Source organism: Microcaecilia unicolor, chromosome 4 (genome assembly GCF_901765095.1).
Source record: "Microcaecilia unicolor chromosome 4, aMicUni1.1, whole genome shotgun sequence".
In the NCBI taxonomy this organism is placed as follows: domain Eukaryota; kingdom Metazoa; phylum Chordata; class Amphibia; order Gymnophiona; family Siphonopidae; genus Microcaecilia; species Microcaecilia unicolor.
The window spans coordinates 92175301-92191794 of NC_044034.1; the positions used below are offsets into that span (position 1 = coordinate 92175301).

At 41.5% G+C, this 16494-nt stretch overlaps 1 protein-coding gene across 1 annotated transcript in view; it reads right to left on the reverse strand.

The window, feature by feature from the left end:
* Nucleotides 1–9615: 9615 nt before the first annotated feature.
* The window catches only part of PHF11 (PHD finger protein 11), a 154000-nt gene continuing 147121 nt past the window's right edge, over nt 9616–16494 (reverse strand). The window contains exon 19 of the mRNA XM_030202407.1: nt 9616–9895. Coding sequence (XP_030058267.1) covers nt 9798–9895 — 98 coding nt within the window. The 3' untranslated portion in view covers nt 9616–9797. The remainder of the gene's footprint in view (nt 9896–16494) is intronic.

The window sequence follows — 16494 nt, forward strand, 5'->3', positions numbered from 1 at the left end:
GCATTCGACATGGTAAACCACAACATATTACTAAGGCTCCTTGGCCACTTCGGGATTGATGGAAATGTACTTAACTGGTTCAAAGGTTTTCTAACCACCAGAACACATCAAGTAAAATCAAACTCAAATATATCACCTCCGTGGAAAGCAGCCTGCGGAGTACCTCAAGGATCACCACTATCACCAATATTCTTCAACATGATGATCCCACTGGCAAAGTCTTATCCAATCGAGGCCTCAACCCGTTCATCTACGCAGATGATGTTACAATCTACATTCCCTTCAGAAATGACTTGACAGAAATAACCAATGAAATCAATGATGGCCTGAACATCATGGATTCCTGGGCAAACTCATTCCAACTGAAATTGAACACTGAAAAAACACACCGCCTCACCCTCTCCTCTCAAAATAACAAGTACAAACCCACAACCATAAAAACCCTCCCTACCTCAGATAGCCTAAAAATACTCAGCAACACACTCGATCGCAACCTTACTCTCGAGAGCCAAGTAAACTCTGTAATAAAGAAAATGTTCTACTCAATGTGGAAACTCAAACGAATAAAACCTTTCTTCCAAAGGGAAACTTTTCGAAACCTAATACAATCAATGGTCCTAAGTCATGCAGATTATTGCAACAGAATCTATGCAGGATGTAAAGAACAACTCGCAAAAAAACTCCAGACCGCCCAAAACACAGCAGCCAGGCTGATATATAGTAAAACCCGATTCGAAAGTGCCAAACCCCTCCAAGAAAAGCTGCATTGGCTTCCAATCAAAGAACGGATCATCTTCAAAATCTGCACTCTGGTCCACAGAATTATACATGGAGTAGTCCCTGGATACATGATAGACCTTATAGATCTACCAATAAGAAACAGAATCAGATCAACATGATCATACCTAAACCTACATTACCCCAACTGTAAAGGACTAAAATACAAAACAACTTACGCATCAGGCTTCTCCTACATAAGCACACAACTATGGAATGGACTCCCAAAAGCTGTGAAAACAATCCATGACCACCTGAACTTCAGGAAATCACTAAAAACCAACCTCTTTAAAAAGGCCTACCCCAACGATCCAGTGTAAGCCCCTACACCAAGCAACACAGCATGACCAATGATCGTACTGGACAACATTCAATCTTCATTCCTTTCGACCCTTCACAACTACCTCACTCGATCACTATATAACCTTGTATTTGTAATCAACCGACTTGGCGAACACCTTTGACAGTACTATGTAAGCAACATTGAGCCTGCAAATAGGTGGGAAAATGTGGGGTACAAATGTAACAAATAAATAAAATTATACATCATAGTGCAGAAATCTCTCTGCCCACAAAAACCTTGGCACCTATCCCCACACCTAAATCCTTGATGTCCTGTGCCCATGGCAATGTATTCCCTCCCAAAATGACCCGCCTTCCTGGTTGTAATCCTACTGTCCCATGCTTCAGATTTAGACATGTTCTACTCTGCTTTTGTCTCTAGCTATTCAGATACTTTACAGATGATTTTTAGATCTTTTGGCCTCTTGTTGCAGGTAGGTCAAGAAGAGTTGTAGAAATTAGGAGGGTCTAGTGTAAACGGATACTAACTGCAGTCTTTCCTGTCTCAAGATCTCTTACCATGGTTGCACAAATGTTAAACAGATCGCATTGAAATTTTACTACAAGCAGCCTCAAGTAAAATGCTGCAGATGGTGCAGGCTTTTCTATAGCGCATGCCTATGTTGTCCTAAAACATGTGGGGAGGCCTTTGTTTTCATTAATGGTTCTCTAATGGTATGTAAACGTTTCTGATCACAGACTGGGGAATTAAGGAAACAAGCTCCTGCCCTCCTTGGGAAGTTAATGGTCCTTAATAATAAGTCACTAATATCCTTATCAATGAATCATTTGCTCAATTTAGCCTATCGCTTGAAAATCCAGTCTCATGAATGATTAAAACACAGTGTAATACCAGCCAGCTGCCAATGTGCCATATCTGTGTTTTGGAGGGATGAACAATGCAACTGTATACCTCTTACGGTGTGCCAATTGTGAGGGTAGTTTTAGAGAGACAAATCTTAGCCACTAAACAAATGGCTGCATAATGGGAAAATACTACTAGAGAGAATGCTACATCTTATAGATCAGCTGGACTTTGTATATTAATGACTGCTTACTGATATTATATTCTGGAATCCTAACAGCTAGAAGAACTTTCATTATAACAAGTACTGTAGGATTATCTCGTCTGCTTGTGCATTCTACATGTAGTATGGTTACTACAAATGGATAAGCTTACATTGAAAGATAATTTATATTTTTTGCAGTGATTTTCATCCACAGTTATCCCATGACTATGGCAGTATCTGAAATATAATTGTGTAAGAAAAATTGAAATGGTGTTAACCTGTAATGTACAGGTTCTCAATTGTGGCAAAACTACAAGCAGGGATTATCCTCAGCTCGTAGCTCAGTCTTACAATTGGATCTGAGCTATAACCATAGGAGCCAACATTTCAAAATTATTGGGGGTGCTAAGCCCAGTAGAAATAACCCCTCCCTGGACACATTCAATGAATATTCTCTACATTGGGGGTGCTCAAGCACCCAGAGTCAGCTCCTATGGCTATAACAAAAGCTCTCTGTAATTCTTATATATATAAATACCCCATTTTGGACAAGATTCTATATATCATGCCTAAAAAAAAAATCAGAAACAAAATAGGCCTAGGCATATTCTATAAAGTACACCTAACTTTAGGCATACTGTATAGAATAAGCCTAAATTTCTATGTGGTTTATAGAATATGCCGAGCTCCCGTCCACAATGTAAATGCTGGCACCTAAATTACGCACAGACAGGCTCTATTCTATAACACACATAGAATTTAGAAATGTCCATGACCCGCCCATTCCACACCCATGGCCACGCCCCCTTTTCAACTATGTGACTTAGAATTTGTGTGCAACACGTTATAGTATACACTTGGACAGTTCTGTGTGTAAATTCTAATTAATGCCTATTGGTGTCAATAATTGCTTAAGTGGAAATTATCTGTGCTGATTGGCTTGTTAAGTAATTAAGTTGTGTGCGCAAAACCAGAACATGACTGCATTTGTGCTTGCAACTTAAGTCACACTATATAGAATCCAGGGATTTGTGTAAAATCATTTTTTAAAAATTTAATGTATCAAAAATTACAAGATACAATCCCAATATATAAATCCCCAAACTCCTCAATATAACAGTACCTCCTGTCATGTACATTGATTGTGCAGCATTTGACAAATGCTTTGAAATGAGTAGATTCAGTAAGTGGATGTGGCCTACTGGCTAGAAGGAGGTTTTATGACGAGATGGCATCACATCAAAAAGTTGAACTTTATACTTCACGTGTCTAACTTCTTGAAGATATAAACAATTCAAACACAAACAATTCTTCTCCAAAGTTTTTTACATTTATTCATTTGACCTCAGTGATGTTCATTGCCACCCAAAAACTTTTTATATGGCAATGCTAACAACATCCATCATCTTCATAGGTCAGCTTTTTTAAAATCATTAAGCTTTCAAATATCTTGATTGCAAGAACGCGGCCGCCATCTTTGTGTATGAAGGTTTGGACAAAGCTAGCGCTGAAATAAATGCTCAGGGTGAGATCTCATTGCTTAGTGTCTGTAAATAAGGTTGGTTCTGAGCAATGATTGTATTTATTGATTAAAGTATTTGTTTTATAGGGGACTGTCCTTGAGACAGCTCAGATTAGAGCGAAACATATGTTGGACAACTGTAACCCCCGGGTCCGATGTTAAACGGAGAACAAGATAAGTGAAAAATTTAAAAGCTGACCTATGAAGATGATGGATGTTGTTAGCATTGCCATAACAAAAAGTTTTTGGGTGGCAATGAACATCACTGAGGTCAAATGAATAAATGTGAAAAACTTTGGAGATGAGAATTGTTTGTGTTTGAATTATTTATATTTTCAAGAAGTTAGACACGTGAAGCATAAAGTTTAATTGGTTTTTGGTGTCTACAAGAGTTTATGCCATTGATTTAAAGTTATATATCAAAAAGTTGAAGCCATCTCTCCCAGGATGCCGCCATATTGGTGTACTTTGAACAAACTATCAGCTAACAGTTACCGAGAAGAAAAATCCGATACCCGACTCCACAAGTATGAAGAATAGGTTCAAAAAAATGAGAAAACATCTTTAACTTCGTAGACGTGATACTGCCTTTATTTACCGCCACTTAAGCACTTTTCTACCTGCTTCTTCTCACTTCCAATTCAGTGCGTGGCACCTTGTCCGATTCGAAGCTTGTCTCTCCTGGGTGTTCGGTTTGCAGTTGAAATGCCATTAATTTTTTATTCTGTTGTAGTAATTTCAAAATGTTATTTTGTGATGTATATGTATGGGAAAGCTCTATTTATTTATTTATTGCATTTGTATACCACATTTCCCCACCTCTTTGCAGGCTCAATGTGGCTTATATCATGAGTAGTGGAAGTATATAAGAAAATAGACATTTAGTATTGCAAAAAGATCTTGGGTAAACGTGATAATGATAAAGCATGATGATAGTATAACATCAAATATCGTAAGGCAGTTCTGGATAAATGTGTAGGAGTTCACATTTGTTGTTCTTTGTGGTATGCCTTGTTGAAGAGATGGGTCTTCAATAGTTTGCGGAAGTTAGTTCATAGATCATTTTTAAGTTACGCGGCAGTGCGTTCCAGAATTGTGTGCTCAAGTAGGAAAAGGTTGATGCATGCGTTAGTTTATACTTTAGACCTTTGCAGTTGGGGAAGTGAAGATTAAGGAATGTGCGGGATGTTTTTTTTAGCGTTTCTGGGTGGTAAGTCTATCATGTCTGACATGTAGGCTGGAGCATCTCCATGAATGATTTTGTGAACTAGGGTACATATTTTGAATGTGATGCGTTCTTTAAGTGGGAGCCAGTGTAGCTTTTCTCGTAGGGGTTTAGCACTTTCATATTTTGTTTTGCCGAATATGAGTCTGGCTGCAGTGTTCTGAACTGTCTGAAGTTTCTTGATTATTTGCTCTTTGCAGCCAGCATAGAGTGCGTTGCAATAGTCTAGATGGCTGAGTACCATTGATTGTACTAGGTTACGGAAGACGGTCCTTGGGAAGAAAGGTCTTACTCATTTTAATTTCCACATTGCATGGAACATCTTCTTGGTTGTATTTTTAGTGTGATTTTCAAGTGTTAGGTGACGATCAATGGTAAGTCCAAGAATTTTTAGGGTGTCTGAAATTGGAAGATTCAGTTTTGGTGTGTTAATGGTGGTGAATTTGTTCGTGTTATATTGAGAGGTGAGTATTAGGCATTGGGTTTTTTCTGCATTGAGTTTCAGCTGAAATGCATCCACCCATGAACGCATGATATGTAGGCTCTGGTTGATATCATTGGAAATTTCCTTTAAATCTTGTTTAAATGGGATGTATATCGTTACGTCGTCTGCGTATATGTATGGGTTGAGGTTTTGGTTTGATAGTAGTTTGGCCAAGGGTATCATCATCAAGTTGAATAAGGTCGGCGAGAGGGGGGATCCCTGTGGAACTCCACATTCAGGTATCCATGTGGCTGATGTAGTCAAGTTAGATGTCACTTGGTATGATCGTGTGGTTAGGAACCCGTTGAACCAATTGAGAATGTTGCCTCCAATTCCGAAGTACTCTATGATATGTAATAGTAGTCCGTGATCAACCATGTCGAAGGCGCTGGACATGTCAAATTGTAGGAGTAGTACGTTCTTGCCAATTGTAATCAATTGTTTGAATTTAGTCATATAAAAAAAGCTGTCAAACAACCACACACACATAGGGTTTTTTTATTGTTTTTATATAGAAATATCTTTATTGTCATAATAAGCAAAAATAAAGACGTATTAAGCAGCACTGCAATTCACAGTACAGCACTGCAAATAACAAAAGCAAGCTCTGGCAAACACATTTTGAATATAACCCTCCCCCCTTTCACAGACCCTTCAAAAACTCCCCAACTCCCCTTACATCCCCACCCCAACAGAAAGCATAAAAAACCAAGAGAAGAAACTCTCGTCTTATATTCAGAGTAAAATGAGAGAGATCAGGAAATACATTGTCTGTGGCCATTGTGCATACCCACACAAAGGCAAAGAGCGGAAGCAACCAGGGGGAGGTAGAGCACAAAGGGTGAGATCAAAAGTCCATTGGTGAAAAAAACTTTGGGTCCCTTTTATAAAGGTGCACTAGTGTTTTTAGCGTGCGCTAAAAATAAGCGTACGTTAAATGTTAGAGATGCCCACATGTTCCACGTTTTTCAAGGCAATCTTCTTGGAGTATGATTCAATAGAACCCTGAATACTCAACTCTTCAAATATACCAGGTTCTAAATATCCAAATTAGTTCTCTCTCTTGTTCCTTTCAGATCTATCAAGCATTTTTTTTGAAACATTTGTTTTTTTCTAACTTGTAGCCTCAGCGGTGCTCATCACCAATAGTTTACAATGGCAATGGAATTAGCACTCACCTCCTCATCAACTTCTCTTAAAGCTATATTCTTTATTTTTCATTTTCTTAAACTTAGTTATCTTTAATACTTATCTTTTAAGATAGTCAGACTGGGGGTTTAAGCTTGTCTGACATGAATGTTTCGCCTAATCACTAGGCTGTATCAAGGACTTCCCCCTCAGCCATCTTCCGTGCCAGCCTTGCTATTATTTTATTTATTTATTTGTTACATTTGTATCCTACATTCTCCCACCTCTTTGCAGGCTCAATGTGGCTTACATTATTCCGTGATGGCAGTTGCCATTCCGGAGTGAGAAATACAAAGTAATGTTCTAATAAAGTTCATAAATGTTAGAAGTAAATTATAAAGTCGATTGGATATGCAGTTCATTACAGGCATAAGAGATAAGGGGGTAATGCGTTAATGTTCATAGGTGACAAATTTATAGATACAATCAGGTGTAGAGAATACAGTATCATCTGGTTCTAATCAAGTTTTGATGTTACGACATTTGTGATGGCTCAATATGATATGTCTTCTCGCAAAGAGGTTTGATCCCAAAAATAAAAGCAAGGCAAGAAAATGAAAAATAAAGAATATACTGTTGTCGCAGGAGCCTATCTCCTATGCTGCCATTTTGCAGAAACTTGCTGGTGCCACCCCCCCTCCCCAAAATACATTTTTAAAAAGTTTGTTTTAAACAATTTTTATTGATCAAACAAATAAGGTAACAAAGTATGAAACTGTGAGTCGTTCAGTGTTTTACATACAATCCAACCCTCCTCCCCCATCTCATCACCCTATTGTTAAGGTTTAACGGTTTTTATTCAGGATCAAAATACTCAGCATCTAACAAGTCTTGACAAAGAAATCAAGTGGTTCCATGACATTGAGCAAGCATAACAGAATAATAAGCAAAGACATCTTACAGCAAAAACTGGATAACACAAGATCCCTTTTGTTTTTTGGGAGAAACCTCTCACTACCTTCCTGCCCCAAAACCCTATTTTCCAGTCATGTGTAACAGTTGTATGCAGGATCGCCACCAAACCCTACCCTAACCCATATCTTAAACATGCATCTGAGATGACCTGGCATCTGGACTCTTATGATCCCAGACCATCTTTGAAAGGATAACGTCCTTTATCCCCAATCCACCTTAGCAGAGAACCGCAAAACAACCCCTAATATAACAGTATCAACATAGGAAACACTCTGAAACCTATTCAGTACAGCACTTCTTGCTTTAAGGGAGATAGTTTGCAAATAACAGTTCCAAATAAACATGAAATCCCTTCTTCCCTTTGGGTAATTCTTAGCAGCCCTTGCCTCCCATAACACGAGGGCATACAATCTTTTTCTCCAGTACCAAAAGGAGGGAGGCTCCTCTTGCATCCAATGCTTAAGTATACATTTTTTTCCCTAATGCATAAGATTTACTAAGTAGTAAGCGTGAATTTTTTTTTTAACTTTGAATTTTTATTGAAATAACATCTCAAACATAACGAGCCATTGGCTCCAGCATATGACATTGCAACAAATGAATTTTTATTTTAACATTATGCTTATAACCCTTTTATCCCCCCTATTCCCCCCACCCCCCCCCTCACCCTTCTCCCCCTCATGAACCCCTCAACAACTTATTCCCCCAACAGCCCAAACCCCCCATAACCCCCTCAATATCTGTTAGATGAATCCATTCAGGAGCCTCTGGCTTATATCTGCCCTTACGTTTATTGGTCAATTTTTCCAACTCTACAATTGTTTTAAATTTCTCAGCCCAATTACATATAGTTAGCCCAGTGGACTTTTTCCAATGCATTGCAATAGTGGCTTTTGCGGCAGCTAACCCCATTCTCTTGAATCTCTGTTGCCATCTCTTTCCCCTCTGGTTCCCCCACCCCAGGAGGCACCATTTAGGATCGTATGGAAAAGTACTTTCTAGAACTTTAGACAACTTATCCGTTATATCTTTCCAATAAAGTTGAATCAAACTTCACCCCCACCGAACATGGAAAAAAGTTCCCGTCTCCCTTCTACATCTCCAACAGCTATCAGATGCCTCAGGAAGCATTCTTTTAGTTCTATCAGGGGTATAATACCATCTGCTCAGCACTTTATATGCATTTTCTTTCATGAGCACACACACCGAGGCTTTCTTGACTTCCAAGCATACCCTCCTCCATTCTGCCTCTGAAACATCCTGATTCAAGTCCTTTTCCTAGGCCTCCATATAGGTCATTTTCATAAAACTCTGCCCCCTGAGGTGTCCATATATCTGTGAAATTCCTTTCCCCCATTTATCCATATCCCCCCCATACTTTTTCAAATCCCTCTTGATCTTTGAATTCCTCCCTGGCCCATTTCTCTGTACTAATAAAGTGTTTGGCCTGCATGTACCGCATATAAATCAGACTCTACTAACCCATATGTTTCCTGTAATTCTTCAAATGTCCATATTCTACCCTCATCTAGGCACTCATGAAACCATATGAGCCATTTTTGAAACCAATTTTGGAATACCTTATTTTCCCGCCCCCCCCCCCCCCGTGTAAGCCATGCATATGTAGATCTATTCCCTGTCCCTCTTACCTTCCTTTTCAGCCTCCCCCACACTGTGAAGAGATGAGATAAGCGTGAATTTTTGTCTGAAATCCCATATGCCTCCAATTTATTCAGTAAGACTCCCTTCCAAGAAAAAGTCTACATGGTGACCAAAAAGAATCCTTAAGTATCGATGAAGTGACCTCCAAAACACTTGAACGCCACTACATCGCCAAAAAGCATGAAAGAAGATATTGTCTCCCCGCTGACATTTCCACCACCCTACTGTTATTATTGAACAATGTTTTTGGAAATAAACAAAATGAACATATCAACACCACCTATAACAAGGTGTGTTTACCCACCAAAACAAAAATTGAAAGAGTACCAAGTCCCCTCTCTCTCAATGACCTCACTCCCCAAATCCACCCCCCCCCCCAAAAGAAAAACAAAACAGCCTCAGCGGGTCTAGGCTCTTATGACCCCCCAAGTCACTAACACAGAACAAAATTATCAATGCCAACCCCCCCCCCCCCCCCCCCCCGCACCACAGTAAGAACAGGGCTGCAGTTACAGGTGAAATTGCTAAGGCAAACTCCAACCTCGTGGTAGATTTGTAGGTAAGGATTCCAGAATTTTTAAAAACTTTAAAATGGATGTCGTTTGTAAAATCTTTTAAGTGGCCAGTGTTCACAAAGGGAATTCTCCAAAATCTGTGGTGGTCTTCCAGTAACTACTCAGATTTCTTTTTCAATAAAGCATCCAGAAATTTGTCAGCCTTGTACAGTAATGCTTTTTCATCATCCAATATTTGGATCTTAGTTGGGATTTCTGTTACAAATAAAAGAAAATGTAAAACACAACCTGTAACAATTATAAAAATATAGTATTAGAGCTTTTTTTTGTAGGAAAAAAGGTACCAGTACTCATTATTTATCTTTAGTTACATTTGTACCCCACGCTTTCCCACTCATGGCAGGCTCAATGCGGCTTACATATGCAGGTACTTATTTGTACCTGGGGCAATGGAGGGTTAAGTGACTTGCCCAGAGTCACAAGGAGCTGTGCCTGAAGTGGGAATCAAACTTGGTTCCTCAGGACCAAAGTCCACCACCCTAACCACTAGGCCACTCCTCCACTCCATTATGGGCAGGGACACCATCTATGGCTCTGCCCTTATGATAGAACTTATGTTAGAATGTGTATGTAAAAGCTAAACGGTGGATCAAATGAGTAGGTGATAAAGAGCACTGTGTTGCTGTGTGCGAATGCGACGTGAGAATGTGAGTTTCGAGGTAATAAACAGGCACATGTAATATAATAAAGAAATAAGTTTAAGATGTTTAAGGTGTAAGGAGTACTGTGTGTAAACGAATCTGGAGTGAGTACTCTGGTAATAAAGAGGTAACCTTAGGTAGAAAAGATCTGCCCCCATGATAGCCACACCCCTTATACCAGCCATGGCGCATATAAACAGGCATCATTGAAAATATTATACCAGTATAGGAGAAAAAAAATAACGTGATTTTTTTTCAATATAAATAATTTCTGTAAGCTGTTACAGCTCCAGTATACCCAGTGCAAAATAAGTCAGCAGATGTAAATTCTCAAATTGGACATATTCCAAACACTAAAATGAAAATAAAAAGATTTTTTTCTACCTTTGTTGTCTGGTGAATTTGTTTTTCTGACCATGTTGGTCCCAATCTCTGATTCTGCTGCTCTCTATCTGTTCTCTTAACTCCGTTTCCAGGGCTTTCTTTCCATTTATTTCTTTACTTTCCTCCTTTTGTCTTCATTTCTTGCCCTACATCCATAAGTAAAAGCTGGGTCCTCCTCCGTGGAATTGACTGGAGGAGATAACGTGGATCCAGCTTTTGCCTATTTTCTCCATCCATGTGCAATTTTTCTCCTCTCTTCCCTTTCCCTCATCTCAATGTGCATGCTCTTCTTTTCTCTTTCCTCCCCTCCATCCATGTCCAGCATTTTTCCTCTCTCTTCCCTCTTTATCCATATCCAGCAATAATTCTCTCTCCACTCTCCTCCATCCAAGTCCAGCATATCCTCTCCCCATCCATCCATGTCCAGCAATTCTCCTCTCCTCTGCCCCCTGCCCTCCCCCTCCATTCATCCAGCAATTCTCCTCTCTCTCCTCTCCATCCATTTCCAGCATTTCTCCTCTCTCCCCTGCCCTCCCCTCCATGTCCAGCGATTCTCTCTTCCCTGCCCTCCCCTCCCCTCCATGTCTAGCATGTCTCCTCTCTCCCGTCCCCTCCCATCCATGTCCAGCGATTCTCCTCTGCCCCCTGTCCTCCCCTGCCATCCATGTTCATGGAAGGAGTGGCCTAGTGGTTAGAGTGGTGGACTTTGGTCCTGGGGAACTGGGTTCAATTCCCACTGCAGGCACAGGCAGCTCCTTGTGACTGGGCAAGTCACTTAACCCTCCATTGCCCCAGGTACAAATAAGTACCTGTATATAATATGTAAGCCAGCCGCACTGAACCTGCTATGAGTGGGAAAGCGCGGGGTACAAATGTAAGAAAAAAATTCTCCTCTCTCCCCTGCCCTCCCCTCCATGTCCAGCGATTCTCTCTTCCCTGCCCTCCCATCCATGTCCAGCATGTCTCCTCTCTCCCCTGCCCTCCCCTCTCATCCATGTCCAGCAATTCTCCTTCCCCCATCCTCCCCTGCCATCCATGTCCAGCGATTCTCCCTCCCCCCCGCCCATCCTCCTCCCTCTGCCTGCCTGCTTGAGAGCCTGGGCCTCCAGCATCAGCCAGTGCAGCGATTGAGAGGTTGCCGGCATTGGGGCCTTCCCTCTGCAAGTCCTGCCTACTTTGTTTCAACTTCTTGTTTCTGTATAGGTGGGACTCGCAGAGGGAAGGCCCCAACGCCAGCAGCCTCTCACTGCCGAGTCGCTAAAAAAAGGTAAGGAGGGAAGAGGGGAGCGAGAGGAAGGGTGCAAGACTGGGAAAAAAAAGTTGCCGGTATGCTGTACCGGTGCGTACCGGCACAAAAAAAGCCCTGGTCTTAGCTTTCTTTCAAGAGTAAGCATTGTGTTTGAATGCACAGCCTAGCATACAGAATAGGATAATTCTCCCCCATTTTGTTTTCTATTCTGGAGAGAATGCCACGTTTCCCCGTTGCACCAAAAAAGCACTGTGGCAAACTGATATGACTGGTAATGACATACATGCAGATTTTATAGAACATATGGAGAGGGGAATTCACATACTCAAATCAGGACAGAATTCCCATGCTCTTGTAGAGTAGGTGTAGAACTGCATGTCTAAGTCTCTCCACATACAGACGGAGCAACAAATTTAGAAAACTGCATGTGCATAAAAATATGTAGAAATTGCCCCACATATGTATGAGAGCAGATTTCTAAAATTGCTGCTTCCCTCTATAGAGGGCCCCCGGATACATTAATTGTTCAAACCTTAGATGATCCCATCATCTCTCCCCAACCCCTTCCCTCAAGGCAGATCACCTGCACCAACATCTAATCCCACCTCTTCCCCATGGCACAACCTGTTCCAACATCTAAATCCTGCCCGCTAACATCTAATCCTCCCTCCCATTCAGCCTCCCAACCTTGATGACCAGTTATAATTAATTGTATTCTGTTAATGTTTACTATGCTGTGAAATGTTTGCCCTGTCAGCACAGTAATGTAGTAGCTGTGTGGGATTGGTTGTTGGTTTAGGTGATCTGCCTTGGGAAGAGGGGTGGGGACTCATTTGTGGATCTGGGACTTGTCTGTGGTCTTGGGTTGTACTGTGCAGGGGCTTACCTTGTTGCCATGGCTGGTCATTGTGGACTAATGTTCAGATGATCAAAAGCCCAGCGCTGTTCCAAAGAGTGCTCTAAAAATAGCACTGGAAAAGCATGGGGCTTTACCGCCCCTGTGATCAGAGATAATAGCATGCAAATTTATGCACGCTATTATCTCTGATCATAGGGTAAAGTGTGGGAGAATTGTGCCTGAGCGCACTTGTTTGACAGGTCTGGCCTGTCAAAAGCCCTGGCCTGTCAAACACAGGGGCTGGAGGTCTGTGGGACCAACAGACCCCAAAGAGCATGGCCCAGGTGGCCTAGTATCCCCACCGAACACCAACCCTGAGCCAGCGACATGGGGACTGGAGGTCCGACCTCTAGTCCCCCAACCCCCCCCCCCCCCCCCGACACAAGTTCAGGGGGTGGGGGCTGGAGATCCGGTGGGACTCCAGCCCCCCTAGCATCCCAAGAAAAGCCCTGGTGACCCAGTGGGTCGCAAATCAAGCCCCCCCCCCCAACCTGGTGGTCTAGTGGCCCTCTTCCCCACCCCTCCGTACCTTTGTTGGAGGAGAGAGGTAGACTCCCTCCTCTTCCAGCAGCTCTGCCTCGAAAATGGTGGCGCACAGCCCTGCCCAGTGCATCCTAGGATGCATTGGACAGGGCTTCACACCACTCCCTTATATGGTGTGAAACTCCATCCAGTGCATCCCAGGATGCACTGAGCAGGGCTGGCTCGGGGTGGTGGGGCTGGGATTCCAGCTCTTGTGGGGGGGCTGTATTGGGGGGAATGGTCGGCCTGCTAGAATGCAAATGCATGCTGGACAGGGCTCACCATTCATTCCTCAATGGTCTGTAAACCTTAACGCCAGCTCCGAGCTGGCATAAGGTCTGCCACGGACAGTGTGCCAAAGTTTGGCTCGCTGATCATTGGGGAGGAATACGTGCTATTTGTTGCGATCAGAGCCCATGAGCGCATTTTCTCATGCTCGGGGGCTCTGATCATGGGGCGGTAGCAAATGCAGGCACCAGTATTTATTTATTTATTTGCTACATTTTCCCACCTACTTGCAGGCTCAATGTGGCTTACATTATGTTACAAAAGATGCAGTTATGAACAGAGGAAGAGGTTTGTTCTAAATTAACATATTACTATTTAAGAAATAAGGAAAATATGTCTGTGGAGTAATTTACATAAAACATTAAAAAAAAACCCCAATAACCACCTTCCCCATTCATGATACCTACACTGACTACATAGTTTGTAACCTTTAGATTGTAAGCTCTCTTGAGCAGGGACTGTCCTTCCCCATGTTTAACCTTGTACAGCGCTGCGTAACCCTGGCAGCGCTATAGAAATGCTAAGTAGTAGTAGTAGTATGATCAATAATGATAATATGGCTAATATAATCAATTCAGAGGGATCGGTAGGTAGGTATGGCTCTAATAGCCTCTAGCACCTGTATTTGCTTCTGATCATCGGCCTATTATTGACTGACTTGTAGCTATGAAACTACTATTAGATTTTCAGAAAAAGGAGGCAATGTATAAAAATTTCTTTCCTGCATATTCAATGTAAATATCCTGACAACCAGACTGACTAAGGGCTAGGCTGGACCCAGCTCGTGAAATACTAAGTAAGATGACAGAGGTGGTGACAGCATATAAATCCTTACAAAGTATTACTGGAGAGTTATATTGAGTACTGTAATACAAAAGAGTAACAACAAAGCTGAAAGATACAAGTGCAAACAATGAAAACTAAGAATCCTTGAAAACAGCTAAAGAAAAAAAAAAAAACCTTAAATGTTTGTTCATGAAATATAAAATCAAAATAAAGCAGGGTGAATTGGAAGTTTTTACGGGCTGTTATGCATAAGAAGGGATTTGGAAGCCATTTCAGTACATGGATCCAGAAGTTTTACGAGACACCCATGGCCTAAGAATTAATGGGGGGTATTCGGACTCCTTTTTAATAGGCTGTGGCACTAGACAGCAGTGCCCTTTGTCCCTTTGCTATCTCAGCTGAACCTTTAGCTTGGAAGATTCAGGATCATCCGAATATCTTAGGAATACCGTTGTTGACATGATCAATAAGATCGCTCTTTATGCTGACGATATCATACTTTATGTTACATGACCTGAGATTTCCTTGCCAATTATTTTAAGGGAGTTTGCTGATTACAGGTCTTTGGCAAGGTTTAAAGTTAATTATGATAAATTCAAGCTGTTGGGCATTACTCTGAATCCAGAGAGAGAAGCTCATCTGCAGGAGAGCTTTCCATTTAGATAGGTCACTTTCGGTATCCAGAGGCACCTTATGAGAGACTTAAGTTTGTTTTATGACTGTAATTATTCTAAATTGCTGAAGTAGATGAGCTGACCTTTTGTATTGGAAGGGGGGAGGTTGATTGTGGTGGTGCAGTCACATTTCAGCAGTGAAGATAAATATTCTACCTTGTCTTCTCTTTTTTTTTTTACGACCCTGCCCATCTTGGTTCCTCATCAATAGCTGCTTAAGCTGTGGAGGGACCTCACGTGATTTATTTGGACCAGGAAAATGCAACGGGTATCAAAAGAGCTATTGTGGTACCCTAGTGAGCTTGAAGGAATAGGGGTTCCTAAAGTAGTTTGGTATTATTGGGCTTCCCGGCTGCAGAAATTGGTGAATTGGGAGGCATCTCCTGATAAAACAGCAATCTAGTTTTCCACATTTTACGCTGAAACATTTGTTGTGGATTTCTGTGATTTCAGCCCCTTTACATGGCATCTTCTTAATGTTTGGAGCTCAGTTAAGGCAAGTCTGGGGTGTAAAACCTGTCTTTCTTCCTTGGCACCTATTCGATTTGAACCTACCTTTTTGGGGGAGCAGGGTAGAAAAGTTTTTGCCCACTGGTCTCATTTGGGATTGGCACATTTTAGACAACTTTGAGATGTCTTTGATTTTGTGTCTGTCGAGGAGTTAAAGAACCAGTACCACTTGGAATCACATGATTATTTTCCCTATTTACAAGTTAAACATTATGTGGGGCCCAGGGGTAGTTGCAGGATGATCCTGATGATACTGAACATTTGGAGAATTTATGGTTAGCATTAGGGAAATTTAAACAGCAGCTATTTATAAATTTTAAGAGGTAGGGAATTTAAGTGGGGGAGGGATTAGAGAGAAGAACAGCATGGGGACTTGGAAAGCTGCTTTTTGCGAAATTCAGAAAACTTTGATCTGTGTATTAATTAAAGAGAGTGCATATAAAGTTGTCACATGCTGGTATTTAACCCACACTAGGTTAAAGGCTACATATCCCAATGCTATTACACACCTTTGTTGGCGTTGTGGGCAAGAAAGAGGGACTTTCCTCCATGTTTGGTGGCCTGTATAAGGATCCGGCTTTTTAGGAGCTCTATGATTCAAAGCTTATCTGTGGGTGTGGGTACATCACTCCAGCTGTGCCCTAAGTTTTGTTTGTTAGGAATTGGAGTAACAAGGGGTCACAAATGGCACAGAAGGATGAAACGAGGTTGTCTTACTGCAGCCAGGTACGAAATCATAGCACACTGGAAACAGACACTTGGGCCTACTTTAGGTGACTGGTTTCTGCGAGTAAAAGAAAAGGTGGAGCTTGAAACACTCACAGATCACCGGAAATGCTGTT